Here is a 22291-nt window from a genome sequence, read left to right as displayed (position 1 = left end):
ACAGGAACTAGATATATAAAAGTTATATGTAGTATACGTTTCAGAAAATTAAAAACTTACCTGAATTTTGATGTCCAGTTTTTTCCAGACTGCAGAAGATAGCAAAATAAACAAACCTCTTTCCCAACTTCGTTTAGTTTGGCACCTTCTGCATGAACGAAAAAAAAACTGGATAGCAAAATCTAGTAAAGTTAATAATTTTCTAAACAATAAAATGCATTTTAAATGTATATATCTAGTTCCTGTCATCCCTTAAAACTTTTGCAGGTGCAAAGGTTTGTCTGAACTCAGAGTAAATTTTGTAGTGTAAATACGTCCATATTAGTCAAAAGGTTATGATGAACCTTAAGGTTTATGTACCCTTCTGTAGCCATTTTTGTACGAATTTTTCAAACCTCAATTGTATCAAAACTAAAGATATAATAAATAATAGAGATAAGCCATTTAGTACATGTTCCAGGGGGAAACTTGATGCAAAGCATTATTTTTTACTGTTTCATTGCATTTGATAGAAAAAGAGGACTTTGTGGCAAATAAATCAAGATTTTTATAGAAAATCCACAGCCTTTAATACAGAGATTTTTGTTATAAAATTTGAAACATAAATTACTCACTTGATTTTCTATGATGTGCTAGTGTTTATTTTTTACAAAAAGTTCTAAGTAACCTGTAAATTCCAAAACACCTCGTGCTGAGTCACTAAAGTCGAGCGCACCCTTAAAGGCGTACATGATTTTTCCCATATTTATACTTGTCTTAACCAATAACTACATTTATAAACTTGTTTTAAGGAAATCAATGCTAGCACTGCATGCAATAATCCTATATCTATCAGTCATCAAATTGCCAAATATAAAAGTACAAGGATAAAGGCTGTGGATTTTCTATAAAAATCTTGATTTATTTGCCACAAAGTCCTCTTTTTCTATTAAATGCAATGGAACAGTAAAAAATAATGCTGTGCATCAAGTTTCCCCTTGTAATATGTACAAAATGGCCTATCTCTATTATGCATTATATCTGTAGTTTTGATACAATTGAAGTTTGAAAAGTTCGTACAAAAATGGCTACAGAAGGGTACATAAACCTTAAAAGACTTACATTTGAAGTTTAAATTGACTTCTGGTATTGTATTGTACAAACACAATGTCTTATTTATCTATTTGCTTTCAAACTTTGATATCTGTTTATTCTTTAGTTGACTGGCAAGATGAAGCAGATGAGCGGAAAGCCAGGAGAGGCAATTATAGAAGCTGCCATTGAAGAAAACGCTGATATGATTGTGGTAGGGACACGTGGTCTAGGCAAAGTGAAACGTACATTCCTTGGAAGTGTTAGTGACTATTGTGTACATCATTCTCCTGTTCCAGTTCTTGTGTGTAAAAGAGACCACCATAAGCATGATAAACATCATAAACATCATAAGAATGACGAACACACAGATAATGAGCAGCCCGATGATAACATTGGTGATATTCATTGACAGAATTGGCATATTCCGATATCATACAAATATCTTATCCCCAATACAAATGCGCATGTTCATGTGTAGTTTAGTATATAATGCGTATCATGTGTATTCTTATATGTCATGCCCCTGATTAGCAAAAAAAGTTAAAAATGAAAAATATAGATATACCTTAACGAACAATGTATCATAATTTACATTGAGACAATGTTATTTTTTCACACAATTAACATGCTTAAAACAAATTCACCATCCAAGGTATAAAAATTTACAATCGAAAAAAATCGTCGATTTGTTGCAAATACTTTTTTATACAGTTTACCGTGTGAACAGTTGAATAAATGATTTAGATACAGTAAACAAAACAAAACTATCAAATGTTTCTATAACCTTTATATATAGTACACACAAAGTTATATACATCTACATTGCACAACGTGCCTAAAACCTCACATTACACGTTTTTTTTCAAATTTTCTACACTAACGAGGCACTTTTCTAAACATTTTACTTTTACCCCCAAAAAAAGTAAAATCACAAAAATACTGAACTCAGAGGAAAATAAAATCGGAAAGTTCCTAATCACATGGCAAAAATCAAATGACAAAACATATTCCTGACCTGGTACAGGCATTTTCAAATGTAGAAAATGGTGAATTAAACCTGGTTTTATAGCGCTAAACATCTCACATTGTTGACAGTCTTATCAAATTCCGTTATATTTACAATGATGCGTGAACTAAACAGACATAATAAATAAAATAGTCAAAATATGGGTACAGCAGTCATCATCGTGTAACAATTTTAAAAGGAACAATTTAACAGAACTCAAAAACATCTATCTACAAACCTATTCATTGCTTCGCGTGTCTGACGTCAGAAAATTAAAACGTCACATATTTTTGTTGTTCAATGTTTATACAAACAATTTTAAAATTTCACTTGGGCAATGTAAGCATACAGGGTAAACATTTTTGTAAGTCCTCATGACAGAAAGAAAATCAGTATATTAAGTTATATGAGTAAGACTACATACAATGCATTTACATCATATTTACATGGAAGTTTCATTTTAAATTTACTAATGAAGTTGAAAGACCCTATATTTATAATTATCATTTTATAAAGAGTAATATATGAAGTGTTGTCATAGAAGATACATTCAAATGTTTGCATGTTAAGGTTTCATCTTCCAAACTTTAACATAGTTAATTTTCATGGCAGTCTCTTCATCACCATCACCATCTCGATTCTGATTCCACGTTGGATACCAAACCTCTTTTGCACTCCAGAAATCTCTTGTCGCGTAGTCTGACCTATCCTGCCAAGGTTTTGGATACGGATAGTTCAACCATTCGTCCTTAAAATGTGGATATCCACCCACACCTACGTCTAACACTAAATAAAACTAAATGGAAAAAAAATAGTAGTAAAATCTTTTGTTTTTGCCAATTTTTACAGCCTTGACAAGAAACAATTACGTAAAAAAAATACATGTCATACAGAAAATGAAGTATTCAGCAGTGAATTTGAAATCCGGAGACGACAAAACCGTTTATTATGTAAGATGAATAGTATATAAATTTCAATCTAAAGTATAAAAACATAATACTTAGTAAAAATATTGTTTAAAAATTACACATTTTATAAGCGGGACTGATAAAAATGTCAGAAAACGGATATTGTTTCTTTTTATAAAACTTACAATTATAAGACAAAGGAATGTATTGCTTTAACCTCTTGTCTATACTTTTGTCCTATTCGGTTGTATCAGCTTTTAAACGTTTGTAATCACGTTTTTTGGGTTTAAAAGTATTTTGAAACCGAGAATCAATGAAGAGACATGATTGTCAAAACGCGTATTTTGGGTTCTAAAATATATTACGTTTAATCTTATTCTAAGCTCAGGATCAAGGTTTTTAGTAACGATTCAAATATTGATGCTATTGTCACATTGCTTTTAAAGTCAATATAAACAGCTGCAATGAATAGCAATTGACAAAACCTGTTCAGCACCTTTTACAAAGCGAAAATTGTAGCCAGTAAATTGTATTTTTGGTTATCTGAGCATGAGAATTGAAGATACATTAGCCGAACATAAATATTTATTATCCCAGAATCCCAGACACTTTATAAGTTAACAGTTGTCCAACTTATTCTACGTGTTTTAAGTGATAGTATTTCGTAGTGGCCAACACAAAGTAAAATCACAAAGATACTGAACTCCGTGGAAAATTCAAGACGGAAAGTCCCTAATCAAATGGCATAATCAAAAGCTCAAAAGCTCAAACATCAAACGAAGGATAACAACTGTCATATTCCGAACTTGGCATTTTTTAATAAATGTGTTTTGTGATTACGAAAATTGTTTTTGATCTTTGACATTTTCTTGACTTACAATTATGCTGATTGCTGCCAAAAGTATATTTTTTCCTAAAATTGAACGCTTGATTCAGGGAAAAGGAATATACATGTAGGTGATTATTCAGTTATACTCTTTGTAAAAACTCACCATAGATAACTTGCTTATACAAAACGCGCGTTTCGTCTATACGCGATTGTATTACCATTTGTTCTTTAACAGAACCCCTACATTCTCCTGACGTCAGAATATATTTGCATAGTAATTTCGAAAATGAAAGGTACACATGGTCTTTTAAAAACTAACTAATCGATTCAATGGACTACAATGTATTGTTGAATATGACGTGGCTCTGTTGTTACACATCCAGTCATTGTGTTATTGTGCTATGGTAAAATTGTATATACTTGTCTTTCATTTTTGCTAATGCGCTTTGTCTATATATCCTTTTGTGTTTCTTTGTTACCTGATGCTTTTTGTTATTCATTAATCATGTGTTTCTTTGTCTAATACGTTTTCCTATTTATTTGTATTATAGTCCTGTAATATTATGTTGTCATTTTTATGTTATATTTAACATTGCCATTAAAGTGCGAGGTTTGGCATGCCACAAAACCAGGTTCAACCCACCATTTTTTTCCTTTAAAAATGTCCTGTACCAAGTCAGGAATATGGCCATTGTTATATTATAGTTCGTTTCTGTGTGTGTTACAATTTAACGTTGCGTCGTTTGTTTTCTCTTATTTTTGAGTGTAAATTGACATTGCGATAAGACGTGTCACGGTACTTGTCTATCCCAAATTCATGTATTTGGTTTTGATGTTATATTTGTTATTCTCGTGGGATTTTGTCTGATGCTTGGTCCGTTTCTGTGTGTGTTAGTTACATTGTAGTGTTATGTCGTTGTTCTCCTCTTATATTTATGCGTTTCCCTCAGTTTTAGTTTGTTACCCCGATTTTGTTTTTTGTCCATGGATTTGTGAGCTTGAACAGCGGTATACTACTGTTGCCTTTATTACATATGACGTAGATCTGTACTTATACTTCTACTTTTAACACAACCATGGTAACGATAAGTTTTTATAAGTGTACCTCTTGGTCGAACGGCGCCATTTTCGAGCCACCACAAGTTTGTTGCCATGGGTTTGTCAATCCATATGTTTTGTTGAATTCTCCAATTCTCCAAAAACCTCTTTCACTTGGATGGACTTTTAAAATCTCTTCACCATCTACTTCAAACCTAAAACATTAAGCAAAAATCACATTGTTATGAGCCTATAGCTTTACAGTTGCACATTTGTCAATGTGTCGCTAATCAAGTCGACAAAGTAATTCCAGCCATCATTGTCATCTTTAAAATAGGTAGATATGGTATAACTGCATATGAGACAACTAACAAATTGAAGTGGATGTAAGCAAAAGGAGATATGGCATGATTTACAATGAAACATATTTCTAGTTTCTCGAATACATTTTAATACCATTTGTGTTGAGTCTACTTGTATAAAATGTCCTTTAAATTAAGGAAAACATTGAATGCTTGCAGATCTTGGAATTTAGTGCATTACACACCACTTAAATCTTTAACACCATTCGAAATTCATAGAAAAGTATAAAAAAAAACAAACCCATGGGATATCAATTTCGTTTTGGTATAACAAATTTTACCAGATGATTTGAAAGTATTATCTGTGTAGACATATCACGCGCTAAAACTGTAGAATTAAGTACACCGATGTCATGTTGCATCCACAAACAACAGCGTGCAAAGGAATCGTAACTATCAATTTCGTTTCGGTATACCATGTGAAAAGTTTTGTTACAAAAATAACAGAGCACTTAATGTTAGAAAATACAATAAAATCAAAAACCCAACCCATTTAGAGAATGCTAGATGCCATTTAAATGCTTTAGAGAATTTCAACATTTGCTTTAAAGCAACATACAACTAAATTTTAATAGACTCTCTAGAGTTTATCTTTTAAATTCGTTAGTGTGTTATTTGATAATACATCTGTGTATTTCTTTGTTCAAGATATAGCGTTCTGATACCTGATGTCCTGCTCGTTCCACTCCACTGCAAATTTATGAAATCTGTCAGCAAATGTTTCTGATGTTAAAAATCTACAAATCAAATACTAGTACCATTATTTTTCCCAAAAAAAGAAAATCAATATTATTACAAGCATTTTAAGCTTTCTTTTTGTTGTTGTGTGAATTCAATGGAAAAGATAAAAATTGAGTAATAATTCATGCAATAATGATTGCAATTTTAAGCAAAAACTAAAGGATTGCCAACTCTGATAATACGTTTTTTATAAAGGCATGATTGCGTTGGTGTTTTTCTTCATGTAGGGAGACCTTTAATTACCGAATCACATGTTGCTAGAAAACAATGTCCCAGTGATCAGGTATAAATCAGCCAGAGATGAAATTCATGTAAATAATCCGTTTGTACTTACTTATCTGCACGAGCCTTTGCATCTCCATCGTACTGTTTACTTGGTCCATAGTGAAGTGAACTGCTCATACTATTTATACCTCTGTTTTTACCTCTCTTGTCTGTGTAATTTGTATTACCTGTTTATCAATTAAAAAATATAAGTACTTGATTGCAAATAGCAAGAGATGTAAATCAATAGAAAATAGATTAAAACGATTTTAAGTACACACTGAAAATTATGAATTATACAATTAAACACTTAGAATAAACAAAAAATACATAACAATATTAACAATGAAAAACATACTGAGAATATGGCATCAACGAATAACTGATAATATATAGACAGTAAATAAAATAAAAGCGTTCTGAGCTATGGGTATAAAAGGTCAAATTGATCTCTCACAATTACTCTAAGGTGACTACAGTTCACTTCATGTTGTTTTATCAAAACCCACCCTTATGAAGATAATGAGTTATTGGCGCATACAATGTTCGCACACAACTCAGTGAGTTATTTTCAATTTTAGTTGTTATGTTATTTTTTTTTAATCTCAGATTGTAATTTTTCTATTCTCGCTGTTTATGCTTTGGCTTCTTTTTTTTTATTACAGTGCGTTTTTCTTTTTAACTAATTATGAAATTTCATTAAAACTGAGTGTGATTTTTTTTATCTCAGTTTGTTTCTTTTTCGAAATACCTTTTTAAAATAGTTCTGCAGAGAACAACTTGTAAAAGAAAAATGGCGAAAATCATCAAAGGGATATTCAAATTCATTAGTCGAAAGCAAACTGACAACGACATTAAACGATAAAATTGTTTACAAAACACAACATAGAAAATTAAAGCCCCATCAGATCTCAGGTGCGACGGATAATTAAGCAGATCTTGCTCTATTTATACCACCCTTCGTGTTATTCAACATTCATATAAGTTTGATTTGCTGGTCCACATTCGAGAACAAGAGGACGGGAATGTGGTTACGACAATTTAAACATAAACGTCGTCATCTGTGAAACAGATATGCCATGTTATAGTACTAAAATTCAACAAAAGAATTAAATGGTGTATGTTAAACATCAGTTTTTGTGAACTCTATATTAACTTTAGTTTTAAAGATTTTAGCACATCAATGCGATTAACTTTTCTTTTAGTTGTGACACTTAAGTCAAATGAAACCTCAAATTAAAAAAAAAAGTAGTATGTGTTTTACAATAAAATAAGTGTACGTGAGCTTTCTTGTAAAGTTACTCATACAAGTGAGAGGTTTAGCCAGCTTGAAAACCAGGTTTCATCCATCATTTGCTATGTAAGAAAATGTCTGTACCAAGTCAGGAATATGACAATTGCTATCCATTCGTTTCATGTGTTTGAGTTTTTTTATTTTACCATTTGATAAGTGACTTTCTGTTTTGAATTTTCCTCGGAATATTTTTTTATTTTACTTTTTTCATAATTTAATGAAATGTATTTTCATAAACATTTCTTGAAAAGAACATCTGAAGAAAATGCTTTGACGGTATTTATATACAAAAAAAATGTTAACTAGCCGAATGTAATCAAAAATCGCCGGTAACCAAATACAAACAATTATCAAATTAAATTATGATAATGTTAACCTCTAGTTCGTGTTTGATTACACATTTTGCATGATACCATATTTTTTGGTAACATTGAAATTTGGCCCCATTATTACCTCTTGTTTCAACAATATCAATTTCCCCCGACGTTGGCCAATCTCCATAAGTATTCGATACAGGTAACAATTTAATACCTATTTAGAGATGATATAAAATGCTTTTCATTAACAGAAGGAAGAACACATATATTTATATGGCAAATAGAAACCTTAACATTGATTAAATCATAAAATTTCTATTTTTGATATTTTTTTAATTAACCTGTCCAAACCCTAAAGTTTCCATTGTATGGAAATATTCTAAAATAATGTTTCCTGTCTAAAACTAACATTTATTAGATGATATACATATGTAACTATCACGTGGAATGCTTTATGAATTAAATGTGATTGTATATGGTTGTAAATTCGTCTTTGTTAATTTCGGAATATTTGCTGCTCAAATTCAACATAAAAAGAGTTCTACTATTCTTATAGTTATTCATGGGAATATGGTCAAATAAATAGGTTCAATGGCAGCGGTAAAACTATTCCTGGATTTTCAGGGGTTGTTGTTTGTTGATGTGGTTCATAAGTGTTTGTCGTCTCACGTTTTTTCTATACAGAGTATACCGCTGGTTTTCCTGTTTGAATGACTCTACGCTAGTCATTTGGGGCCCTTTATAGCTTCCTGTAACCAAGGCTCCGTGTTGAAGACCGTTCTTTTACCTATAATTATTTTTTTTACTTTTACAAATTGTGACTTGGATGGAGACTTGTTTCATTGAAACTCATACCACATCTTTTTATACCTATCGCTAGATTATTGGCTGTGATGAATTTTGACCGTTTACCAAAAATAATAACTTTTTTTCAATTGTGACAATTCTGTGTAATCAATACTAGTTGGATATTTATTAAAGATATTTTAAATTTCCATTTTGAAAAATTGAAAATAAATCATATTTTCTAGGAAACCAAAAAGGAAGTATCCCATCTGGTTACCCACCAGCAAATATCCAATCTCCTTTTGGCATTTTGGCCTCAACTTCAACTCTTCCATATTTCATTGTAAATCCATTTTTGCTCTTCAAACGAGCGGATCTGATTGGATTTATTGGATGTGAAGCAGATCCCTTTCTTCTGCAACCATAATATGCATTTGTGGTGCATCCTTCATCTATAAATGTCAAATAAATATGTTACTGCCGAAAGAAATCATTTTAAATGTTTGATGCTCACGGTCACAATAATTCCTTCTAAAGCATTATAAAAATGATTTTCACGTAGAACCAAAGATGAATATAGACAAGACTTCTTCTAGACGCTGGGTCGATATCGCTGCTAGTAGACTGTAACTCCAAGAAAAGAAAGAGTCTGTGTGTTTGTTTTATAGATATTAGCAATTGAAAATTTGGCGAGAAATGATTCTCTCTAGAGTTTCAATCTATTTAGCATTGGCACCTTTTGTCTGTCAAAAACAGTTAATAAATAACATGATTTCCAGATATGGCTTTTTAAACTACATGTAGTTAAATAAGGAAAAGAAAAGGAGGGGGTTGGCGGGCAATTTTTTAATGACACTAAATGGATAAAACCAGACGATTACGAATATCTCGCAAAAATTCTAAAGCAAGAGGAGGAAACATCCTTAACATGATTAATATACAATTTTTTTCATTGATAAGCTTTCAGGTAAAATTGACCATATTGGCCATAATTTGTATGTTACTTAAAGAAATAAGCATGTATTTGAGTACTTAAACATCTTTGCCTTTAAATGGATGAAGTTCATAAAGTTTTATATTCAATTGAAGTTACGAATTGAACTTGACCGTTTTAAAGCCTCGGTCACACCTTACCGGATAGCTCGAACGAACGCCTAACGGATAACATTTTTTCAATCCATTCATGTCCGTTAGACGTCCGTTCTTATCCGTTAGACGTCCGTCCATATCCGTTGCATGTCCGTTAAGCGTACGTTTTATCCGTCGACGTCCGTTCTGTCCGGTGGAAAATTTTGAGCATGTTCAAAACTTTGAACGGACGTCCAATGGATAATATGTCCGTTGAACGTCTGTTGGGCGTCCGTTTTGTACGTTACTCGTCCGTTTCGTTTCCGTTTTGTATCCGTTACGTGTCCGTTATACATCCGTTGGCGGTCTGGAAGATAAATTCACAAACAGACTTCTACCGGACGTTTAACGGATAAAACGGATGTTGAACGGATGAGAAATGGACTTCTACCGGACGTATAACGGATAAAACGGATGATGAACGGATCTGAAACGGATAAATGCCAATTGAAAATTTCGCGTGAGAAATGCCAATTATTGGTATGTCAGATTTCTTAAGGTTCATGAATTCATAATCGATCTTAGAGTATAGGCACGTCTTCACAATCAAGCAGTTCTTATACAGGCCAGACACTGCCCTTTGGCGGAATTTTGAAGAACAAAGCAAAACCAGTTACACAGAAACATTTCGAATATTTATGCGATTTACATGTATTATTATTGTCGCCTTTGATTTTTCCGTAAATCTTGTTCATCCGTTTTATCTGGTACGCTTTCGTTAGGTGTCCGTTTTATTCGGACAAGTGGATGTACGTTCGACATCCGTTCTGTCCGGTACGTTTCCGTTTCTCGTACGTTGCATATCCGGTGTGTGTCCGTTATGCATCCGTTACACGTCCGTTTTATTCGTTCAGTACATCAACGGACTCCCAACGGATAACAATTTTGTCAACGGACAACTTTTATTTTCATCCGTTAGGCGTCCGTTCGTGCTATCCGGTAAGGTGTGACCGAGGCTTAAACCATAATTATCAATACCAAATCAAAACAAAACTTCAATTTCGTATGGCATGGTATTGGTTGCAAAATTTGATATTTTTCATTTAAATGCAATATTTCTTATTTAATTGGTATATTTCTTCATTTCAATGCAATATTTTTTTCATTTAAATGGTATATTTTTTCATTTGAATGGTATGTTTTTTCATTTAAATGCAAAAAAATGTATTCTAATGGTATAATTTTTCATTTAAATGGTATAGTTTTTCATTCAAATGGTATAATTTTCATTCAAATACAATATTTTTTTATTCAATTGGTATAAATTGGCATTTGAATGCAATATTTTGTATTCAATTGGTATGGTAGTTTTTTTTATTTATATGCAAAAATTGCATTATGGGAAATTCTTTGACGTCGTAAGGTCAAATTTACAACAACGTTTGTGATTGATTGGTAATTGTTGGGATTTCTCCCCTTTCTTTCTAAACATGGGTGACCAAGAATTAAAAACGCGTCAGAAATTAATATCGCCCCGCTAACTAAATCTGGCGTTCGTGCGAGTCTTGCACTGGCTGTTATAATCTTGTGGTCATAACTAGTATAATTCTATTGGAAAAATTTAGATGGTCAAAACGTTCGGTCCACTTTTCAAAACCGTTCTTCTTTATGGATGTATATATGCAATTGTATTTTTAAATAGATTATAGACACCGTTGGTTTCCCCGTTTGAATTGTTTAACACCAGTCATTTTTTTTTGGGGGGGGGGGGCGGGGCTTTATAGCTTGCTGTTCAGTTTGAGCCAAGGCTCCATGTTGAAGACCGTACTTTGAACTATAATGGTTTACATTTGTACAAATTATGACTTGGATGGATAGTTGCCTTATTAGCAATCATATTCCATTTCTTCGCTTTTATGTTGTATACCTAACCTCTTAAACTCCACTTTTCCTGAACAAGCATGACATATTCGTCACTGGACGTTAAAATTAGCAACAAACAATCAATCAATTAAACTTGTGTTAAGAGGAAAACCATTTGATATTTATTTATTTGTTGGGGTGGGAAACAGTATGATTTCATATATGAATATGGTTGCTTGGTAAGAGCTGAACAATAGACATGATCAGCGACAGATTAAAATGAATAATAATGTCCTCTCTTCCCTACCCCATCATTCATCTATAAATTTAAACCGACCACCACGGAATAGCCCAATAGTGTAAAAAGTAGCGTTAACCACCAATCAATCAAAATCCCTTCCCTAGAATATCAAATAATCGTCCCTTTACTGTTATTGTCCGTGTAGTTCTTATATTTATCCAGCTTATCGTCCTACAGGGAAGTCCTACTAAAGCTGTCATACCATAAAAACGTTTATAAAACAGATCATTCTAATATATCTGCATTCATAAATTTATTAATCCCCCCAACCCACCCCGTTAGACACCGAGGTTTTGGATCCGCCCATGTTAAATGTGTCTTATTATATATATTTCGTACGGGTCTAGATAATAGTTAAACGTACAAACATACAATTTATTGGATACCTAATTATATTATATACTGTGTCACAAAATAAACTTGCATGTTTACCCCCCCCCCCCCTTTCCCCCCCTTTCCCCATGCAGTATTGCAAAGTATTGAAAAGTAAATAATTTAAAAGTCCTGAAGATAAAATATGTTTTGAAATATGCCCTGCATACTATATTAGTCATGCAAAGACATACAGTAATAATGGAACTACTGTGGGGCTTGAAAAAAAATCTATTTAAGGGATTCGGAGATGAGAACAGTAAAAAAAAAAGCTCAGCAACGAATCCTAAATGTAAAATGATTTGCGGCATAAGACATAAGAGCACATTTTATAGATCGTATTAAATATGAAGTTCGCGCCTCACACAGTGAAGTCCTATGTCATAGGACTATTGTTGTAACAGGTTCCAATTTATCCTGAATTGTCTTTATCAAAGAATTAGTTCCGAAGTATAACAGCTTGTCTCTACTTGTGGGTCTCAGGTTCTGTTGTCGAAATTAGGTGATTTTTTTTCTACATGTAGCAAAAAATAAGGGGCTTAGTCCAATAATAAAAACGTCCTGTGAGGCTTTTTATTCTTTTTTCAGTTTGCCTTCCTGTAACGTCTCTGAGGATCAAGGGAAAAAATGATATAGCACAAAAGAACATCATGATTGCATGTATCTGGACTTAGACGGGGAAAGTGGGGGAGGGGGGGGGGGGCTAGTTTCTTCAGACAGGGTTTTCATTGGAAATGTGTTTGCCATGCACGCAGGTATCTGTTTCTATCCGTGAACAAGTTGTGTGTCAAATTAATTATTATTACTTGTCCCTCGCATTTTTGGCTCGACCTTGCCATTATTGACATTTACAGCCAGTGCACACACACGAACGCCAAATTTAGTTAGAGGAGCGATATTTTCTCGCGATTTTTAATTCTTGGTCACTCAAGTTTAGAAGGATAGGAGAGAAATCCCAACAATTACCAACCAATCACAAACGTTGTGGCAAATTTGACCTTACGACGTCAAAGAATTTCCCCTAAAACAATTATTGAATATAAATTAAAAAAAATTACTATACCGATTGAATACAAAATATTGCATTCAAATGACATTTTATACCAATTGAATAAAAAATAATGCATTTGAATGAAAATTATACCATTTGAATGAAAATTATACCATTTGAATGAAAAAGTATACCATTTAAATGAAAAATTATACCATTTGAATAATTGTTTTTGCATTTAAATGAAAAAATATACCATTCAAATGAAAAAGTATACCATTTAAATGAAAAAATATTGCATTTAAATGAAGAAATATACCAATTAAGTAAGGAATATTGCATTTAAATGAAAAATATCAAATTTTTGCAACCAATATCATGCCATAATTTCGCTTGGATATATAACGCACATAGTGATTTCATTCCTATCGATGTATTTGTTTGAAACAAAAGTAATTTACGCGTCTTTTATGTGCCAAATGTCCGCGCTAGAACAGCTGACAGTTGTTCATCGATTATTAAAGGGCCGTATGTCTTTACGTACAAGCATTTGAATTCACGTTTGGTTTGTGTAAAAAGTATTTATCAAAAAAATATTTTGATTTCGGTTTTAGCGTTCTTGATGAATGTAAATCAAGAAAAGTGCTTCGAACTAATGACATTAAATAGCGCAACAATTGAGGGGCTTAATGACTAAAAGGGATAAACAATAATAACCAGAGTCATGTTATGTCGACTTTGCGTGAGGAACCTGGTTACTTTATAAATATTTCCAAAATTTTTAACAGACCATTTTAGAAAGGTATAATAAATCATTCTAACAAACATCGACTATTGAGCTGATGATACCATCTGGGTTAATAGTTCACCAGCAGAGGTATAGACTCATAGCTATAAAAAAAAAGAATTATATTTTATACATTTGATACGTCCGAAGCACTTTTCTAGATTTAACTTCATCAGGAACGCTCAAAGCCAAACAAAAAAAGAAAAGAATGTATCAGTAACGAAACACTTATAAAGTGTGATTTCATTGACTAGCACTGGGTCGGTATCATCTCCTACAGCATTTAAGCCAGAAAAGGCATTAATAGAACGATCAAAATTGTTCACTCTACATGATTCATCATTACAATAGTACAATTTAGGTTAAAATAGTAAACCAATAATCAAATCCAATAAATCAAGATATTTTTAATTTAATAATTCTAATTGACTTGGTAATTTAACTTATGATCTTATGACACAGTGAAATCTCATCATTTTGAATAATGAGATATTTTCCTTTAAATACTATGTAGTCGCTCTTTAGCAAATATAATTCATCTGATCACATTTTGTAAAATCGAATTCACATTAGTCTTCCTGAAATATATTAACAGCTGTTATAATACCATCGTTCTTAAATCCTTCCACATGTTTATAAACAGCATATAAAATTATGTTTATTTGAAATACGATGATAATCCCAGAATGAACTGCTACGCAGAATGAAGAATCAGTATTACCGCTTGCTCAACATCGAAGCGTGTAACAGAAGACTTTATTTGTACATGCATGTTATTTGTACAATAGTAGTATGGTTGCAGGATAAAATGTTTTTTGGGCAATTCAGTTTTCTTATATACTTTTGTCATCACACCTCTGTCTTTCCTCTGATTTTTTTTTATTTACAGTATCTTCTTTATTTTTTTAATACATGAGAAAGGAGATGGTATTCGAGTAATTTATAAATATGCAAACGATTTGAATTTATACACATATAATCATTGCGTAAACGAGAGAAGTTTTGCCTCATATCAGAGAAATCATATATAATTATATAGACTTGAAATCCGGATCTGGTGTACTAAAAAAATATTGACACCGTATGTTTGTGGCATAACATGGTGGCCACAAGTTAAATTTTTTTTCTGTTTAGTATTAAATTTATATTAAGATCCATTTTGTTACATCTTGTGATCAATTTTATTTGGCAATCGCCAATGGCAGTCAGCAGGGTAAAAGAACATCAGTTGTTCGACCTGTTAGTCAAATGCGTTTTGTTTAAATATACTTTTTCACTTTTTTGGTCTTTTGGAAAATGTTGTTTGTGCTGTTTTTAGACCCTTCTACAACGAAATTTGTTTTACATGCACACGTATAAAAATTGCGGTTTTTATCCAACGCAATCATAGGTTTGAACGTAGTTTTCAATTTAGACTCGATTATATAGACTTGTATATACAAAATGCATTGTCAACCTTGTATCACTATCACTGCTGTTGATCCGATGGATAAATCTGTTGTAGAGTTGTCATGGTTCAGGCGTACTTATATAAATAAATAAATATATATATAAAATAAATGGCACTGACGAAGGACATTTATCAGCTTTAATATTTGTCAACCGGATTTCATAACATCTTTTCATATATTACCATCAATAATTAGTACCGTTGCGCAAATCGTAAGTCCTTGTAGGCCCAGTATCGCCCATTATAGACGACCCGGTAAAAACTTGTTTTTTGTACTTTTTGTTTACTTCTTTATATGCATATGTATTTATTATATATACGCATACTTACTTCACAAAACAACACCCATATGAAAAAAGGAAACAATATATACAAGTATAAAAAAAAAGTGAAGATATTTATACTCGTCCGAACTAAATTTAGCATGGTCTTACCCCACAAGTCCAGAACTCCAGTCGTTAAAAATTCTTCAGCATACTTGTCTGTTGTTAATGTCTGTTTCAGTAAATCAAAGAAAAATAAAACTCTATGAAACAGATCTACTACAAAAGAATATTAACGAAAATTTGAAATGTAACTTAGACATTCTTCGGAGAAATTCCTTTTTTTTTTCAGAATGCATTAACTAGTATATCAAATATATACAATATCTTTATATTTGCCTTTATATTCTTTCATCTAATATTTGATTTTTGCTTTCACACTAAATGCCTCACTTACCGGTTTAATGTACAATTTGCCTTGCTTAACATATGAGTTGGATCTGTCGCTATTGTAGTACTGGAATTCTGAATTCTGAAATATGATTTTTTTTCAAATATATACCTCCTTTTCAATACAAAATTTAGCCACTTTGGTTTCAAGGCTAAATCAGTAAACAGGTGGAATAGTTTTTTTGTAAGATATTAAGAAGGTTTGTGTCATAAAATCAAAATGTCCCTATTTTAAGTTAAATTTTATGTATATATATCATTGCATCAAATAAATTTTGAAAAAAACATTACCTCATAACGGGTTCAAGTAAACGAGACCAAATTACTCGTTTATGAATAAGATAGTTACTTTATGATAAAGCCGTTACCAAAACCAAAACTATACCTTATCCTTTCTAGTGACGAATTATCAAACAGACCTTTATTGCATATAAGACCGCGCTGTTTCTCGGAAATTTGTTACTTCTGTTTTGAGAAACAGATAAAGTATGCTCTTCTATTACAATTTCATATATATAATTGACTGTTATTGATTATATGTTTCATATATGACAACGGATATGTTCCAATTGTCGTAACTACAATCCGTCATCTCATCCTTAAATTAGCTTTATTTAATCAGACTTGATTAGTACTTACGAGCAACACAACTGGTGGAATCTGTTGACCTTTCGGGTCCACCTGAGTTCACCCCGGTTTTTGTGGCTCAGTGTTTAGTTTTCTATGTTGTGTTTTATTGCCTGTTTTTATCTTGTTTGTCTTTTTTTTTTTGCTATGGCACTGTCAGTCTGTTTTCGACTTAAGAATTTGACCTCTTCTTTACATCAATGCATAGGTTAATTGTGTTCTAAATATATACTATATTCTGGTATGTTCTTTCTAACTAGGTCCGAATAGAGGTTCTATACCTTTTAGATGTTTTAATGGGCATTGTTTCTCATTTGTGAATACCGATCTTCTTACGTTCATAAACGGACATAATGAATAATAGAATTAAGACATTCAAATAAATCCGGTTGATTTGAATAACAAATATATTCCAATTTGTAAGGATAAAGGCTGATGCTTTTGCACAAATTGAAACAAGATTTTCTTGCAAGTAGAATCCGGAAAACTGTTGAAAGTTTCTATATAATTACCAATCTAAAATTCAATTTTTACATGTTATTCGTTCAATCGGAAATTATGCCTGACACAGGTTATCGAATATAAAATATTCGGGATTCAAAACATATAACCTCAAATTTGACATCACTTAATATGTAATTTTATTCTTCTCATTAGATAGACGAATGAGACACCAACGGTGATATTGTTTTGATCGTCTTTGACCACTCGACCACTATAGCTAAACAAAAGAAAAACAAAAACAGAGCTTACATAATCATATCTTGCTGTTATTTCGTGCTCCCATATTCGTTTATCTAGTGTACCAAATTCTTCATTTAAAACCAAACAAGGATAGCTTTTGCACCTGTAAACTGATTAAAAATAGAATTACGATACTTTTCATCTTTGATGCGTTTTATATTCAACAGCAACTTTGCAAAACAACCGTAAGCTACTAGTTATCGATGCAAACAAACTGTCTTTAAGCAAACACAAACCATACTTTGAGTGTTAGTGAAGGAAGGTAGGTCAATAAAAGCACAGCACCGCTTCAAAATTGCATATGTTACTTTCTTTCGATAAGCGTTCACATAAAACTGCTAATATGGTTAAGTTTAAAAGTTTAAAGAATAAAACAAAACTCACCTTATCTAGTAGGTTTGCATTAATTGAAAAATGTCACATTTACGTTTAACAAACTAAAGGCACTAAAGATCGTGTGTTGATTACCTTGGTTTGTGTGCACCATATTAAAATACAATAGATAATATTTCTATCTTGAGAATAAAAGGCAAAACCCCAAAATGGTTAAATCACTAACCATATGAAGATTTGATTAACGATTTAAGCAATATCAACTTATTTGTAGATCTTGTCTTGTGTGTCATTTAAGCTTTAAAAAATCTGAACTTTCAACCTTTTCAAGATCTAAATCTTTTACAGTTTCAAAATATAAGGCAATAACGAACAAATCGTCGAACGAATTGAGCCATTTGCCTATTTGTAGATCGTATTTTTGTATCTATCTATCTAAATGTTCAAGGCAATAAGCTTAAACGAAATAAATGATTATGTGAGATGAAAATTTAATAAAATGGTTCCCTCCGACCGTTTAGAAATATCTTGATAGACGAAACGCGCGTCTGGCGTATTAATTTATAATCCTGGTACCTTTGATAACTATCAATGTCTTTCTTCAACTAAAAATAATTGGTAGAATTCTAAAACATCAGAACAGAAAATTTTATGTTATTTTAGATTTGTATGGACATAATATAGGTTAAGGGAGAACGATACAGCAGCAATGGCAGGTGATGATGAACTCGAATATAAAGCGTTCTTTTCGGAACGTTGCTAATAATAAACATACAAATTCGCGAGAAAAAAATAGCTTCAAGTGTATTTTGGAAAATCATTGCAATAATGTATATTTTGTCAGAATCAGAGCGGGTGATATTTGTTCACAAGTTCTAAACTGTTAGAAACATATTTATTCTTCTATCATTCATGCATTTGACGTTTTTGCAAAACTAAGTCTTTTTCATATCTAAACTTGAATATAATAAAATCAGAGAATTGATATATTTGTATGTTTCCGTTGAAATCGAAATGTTGTAAAATAATTAAATCTCTGCTAGTTTGCCGAACAATTCTTGTGGATATTATTTTATAATTTGTGTACTTACTTCTATTGTATCTTGTAAATTCAATATCAGCAGGAACACCTAAATTTAAATATTAACATTAGATACATGACGGGTCGTTCTCAAAGCATTTTCTTCTACTGTTATCGCAGATGCAAATGAAACAAGCCTATCAAAAACAAATACACAGTGTAATTTTATTTTGCCTATATGGACCGTTTGGAGAAATGGAAGACATTATGTCTATCCTCTGAAAACTACTCTCTTAGTTTTTTGCATATATACTTTTTTTTACTATTTTGTGTAATAATTAGCTTTTAAAAATCGATTACACTGAGGTTATCTGAGAGTATTATATAGTCATGGATACTCGGGTTTTCCCTTCCGGGTTTATCCGCCCGGTGAACACTTTATCAATCCGGCTTTAGAAGAGACAAATCTGCAATCAACGATGTTTTAGTTATGATATTGAATTGTGTTACCAAGTTCTTCCGATTAAAACTAAAGATCAAGTAAAAACAGATCGAAAACAACTATAAACTCTATTACTAGTCTTAACTAGAACATTCGACGACAAACATATGAATATTTAAGAAAAAAACATTCAATAGGTTAAACAAGTTATAATATATCAATGATATATACCGTAATGTACGTATGAATGGTTATTTAAGTAGCCTGTTTGTCATCCGAAACTTATAAAGGATGCTGAAAAATGGTTAATAACCTACCATTTATCTGTACAAATGCCTCATTAGATGACAAATTGGCTACAACATTTCCAGCTTCGCATCTGTAAGTACCTTCATTTTTCTTTGTAACATTGACTAACGAAACCTCTGATATGTTTTGACCAATTAAGGATTGATTGTGATACCAATATATCATTAGTTCAGGATCACCTATAGCTTTACAATTAAATCTTACTTCTGATCCATACAAAACCGTTGTATCCTCTAATTTCGTAGTTATATTCGGAGGATTTGCACAGAACACGTTGGAGGCGTTCAAGTTTTGAAGTTTGATAAGGATATCAATTGATGATTGGTAAGCGTCTGTAACTGTTATAGACACGTTTGAAAGCAAGTGTTGAAAAATATTGTCAACTTCCAAAGTTATTTCTCTATTAATATAGGAGTTAGTTATGATGGTATCGCTAAAAAGATCATTCAAAACAGCTACTGAATAATTAAGGCAATCCCTGAATCCGATGCATTCACTTTCAAAGAAATATTCTTGTGACAAGTTTTTCATTCCAATTTGCCAGTACTCAAGTACTGACAAAGAAGCAGCTTCTTTTAATGTCTCTTGTAGTAAATCTTTAGCAAACTTCATGACATTTACAAGTTCTTTTAGAAGAGGATCGTTAGATACACTAATATTTTTCAAAATCTTTTCCAAGTCCTCTGCTGTAAGATTATAGTCCTTCAATGCATATGTCTCGTTAATGCCGAAGATTTCTATTGTATGGTTTTCTGCAGTTATTTCGCTGTCTATATCAACCAAAAATTTTCTAGAATCATTGAGATCATTAAGACTGGAAACAGAATCGTTCGCTATTTCTAACAGTTCGTTTGTTGCCATATTGAGAAACGAAAACACTTTTTTGAAAATAACACAATTTTCTTCGAAAAAAACAATGCGATTGTTCAATTTGTTTTCTAGACGAATTAGGCTCGTGTTCTGTTCGAGACCAAATTTATCATTGAAATCAGAATCGGTAACATCTGAATTATTGAAAACATTCCTTTTATGTACTGATTTTAGGTCCAAAACACTGTATTTGAAGGATATTGTGCGTTTTTTTCTTTTGCCAAGTATTTGCTTCAAGGAATTGAAAAGTGAAGATATTGTAGACTTTACCATTCTCCAAAGACTATTGAGTGGGTGCCTAAAATCAAATTCAAATTCGAATGTGTGCCAACCCAAACGAAATGCTTGAATATCACAGGAAATACCAAAAACCGGCAGGTCACGAGTTGTTAATGTGTACTGAAATCTACAATTTCTCACATCAATGATATTTTGAATACCATATTTAATTATCAGGTCGAAAACATGCAAAGCTGCACCAACGATGAATTTTACACCTTTAAGAGCAATTTTAGCCACCTCCAACCCGCCTTTTAAAGTTTCAATTGCAAGTTTCGCAATTTCAAGTACACCAGCTGCAATTTTTAAAACAACTCTAGATTTGTCTACGACTAGTTGAGCCACAGAAACCAGTGTTTTTGCTACATCAAACGCTAGTAATGGTACACGAACAAATAATTTTGCTGCTTCCAGCGCAATATATGCTGCTACCCGAACAATGCGACAACCAGCATTTGCTAATTCACAAAGTGGATTAGGAATTTTAAACAAACAGCCTGATTTCCTTACACATGGATATCGCACCCAGCCTTTTTTACACGTTTTTATGCGTAGTCCAGGAACACAAATCTTATTGCATGTCTTAATTTTACAAAGATTGTCTATATTCCTTTGTGCTTTTTTCAGCTTTTCAATAGCCCTGAGAAATGGTCCTTTAGCTCTTTCAAGTTTTTGTTTAGCCGTCTCAAGAGATCTGACAGCTGCATCAAATACACTATTACAATTTTTTACTCTTTCCTGGGCAGATGAAAGCTTATGTTGTGCATTAGTTAAGACTGATTTGGCAGATGAAAGAGCATTTTGTGCAGCTTGAAACCTTTCGTTTGCCTTATCGCCAAATTTTTTGGATAGTTGTCGAAGACCATCAAGATAACTTCCTTGGAAATCATTGCTATCTGCGGTTGATCCACCGTTTATTGTTTTTGCGAGTAATCTACCTTTAAGTGAATATCGCAGATCATACCACTTCCTGCCTTTCTCTGCTGAAATTTCTACCTGTGCTAGGAAAACATTCCAAATGTTTGCCTCAAAAAATATGTAAAGTCCATTATTTTTAATTACTACATCTTTGGAGAGTTCAATTCCTAACACTGAAAGATGTGCATGGAAATGAGCTACAAAGTTAGAACTTGATTTACTGAATGCAATACTTATGAACGAGTTGGATTCTGCATTTATGAAATACCCTAACCGAGTCCTAACTGTAAACCCAGCAAGGACTTTAATAGATTCCTCATCACGTAATAGCTCATATACTTTTTTAAATTTACTACATTGAGCAAAACCGTTTACAGAATTGATAAATTCAATATCCATTGATGGGAAATTGAAACCTAAAAGTGTTATCGATGACGAGAATCTTAAGCCAAATCCTGTGCGCCTTGATTTGAGGGCATATATTTGATTCCGTAATTTTGTTATCATTAGGTCAATATTTCTGCCTATCTGTTTACGCTCATGTTCTATCAAGTCCGATATATTTCGCGCAACTACATTAGTTT

The 22291-nt window shown here is 32.2% G+C and overlaps 2 protein-coding genes across 3 annotated transcripts in view; one reads left to right on the top strand and one right to left on the bottom strand.

Moving 5' to 3' along the window:
- The window catches only part of LOC143076139 (universal stress protein in QAH/OAS sulfhydrylase 3'region-like), a 37879-nt gene extending 35308 nt beyond the window's left edge, over positions 1–2571 (top strand). For both annotated transcript variants that reach the window (XM_076251806.1, XM_076251804.1), the window contains exon 4: positions 1199–2571. In XM_076251806.1, the coding sequence (XP_076107921.1) occupies positions 1199–1483 (285 nt within the window). In that variant the 3' untranslated portion in view covers positions 1484–2571. The remainder of the gene's footprint in view (positions 1–1198) is intronic.
- LOC143074095 (beta-1,3-glucan-binding protein-like) lies at positions 1847–20501 on the bottom strand. The gene is made up of 12 exons (XM_076249642.1): positions 20200–20501; positions 19845–19945; positions 18960–18998; positions 17545–17645; positions 16172–16246; positions 15886–15946; positions 8901–9071; positions 7970–8047; positions 6293–6410; positions 5883–5954; positions 4923–5070; positions 1847–2876 (listed from the first exon to the last, which is right to left on the bottom strand). The coding sequence occupies exons 1-12, from the start codon at positions 20499–20501 to the stop codon at positions 2646–2648; spliced, it is 1497 nt and encodes a 498-aa protein (XP_076105757.1). The 3' UTR covers positions 1847–2645.
- Positions 20502–22291: the final 1790 nt, after the last annotated feature.

Source organism: Mytilus galloprovincialis, chromosome 5 (assembly GCF_965363235.1).
Source record: "Mytilus galloprovincialis chromosome 5, xbMytGall1.hap1.1, whole genome shotgun sequence".
Lineage (NCBI taxonomy): Eukaryota > Metazoa > Mollusca > Bivalvia > Mytilida > Mytilidae > Mytilus > Mytilus galloprovincialis.
Note: the sequence above shows the minus strand (reverse complement) of the source record. Positions and strands in the feature narration are given on the sequence as shown.

Bases quoted from the DNA above. Each gene is read 5' to 3' on its own strand.
- LOC143074095 (XM_076249642.1), bottom strand. From the start codon at position 20,501: ATGGCAACAAACGAACTGTTAGAAATAGCGAACGATTCTGTTTCCAGT. The intron at 17,646-18,959 runs GTAAGTACACAA...ATTTTTAATCAG, and splicing joins ATTTACAAGATACAATAGAA to TTTACAGGTGCAAAAGCTAT. The intron at 15,947-16,171 runs GTAAGTGAGGCA...TTACTGAAACAG, and splicing joins GCAAATTGTACATTAAACCG to ACATTAACAACAGACAAGTA.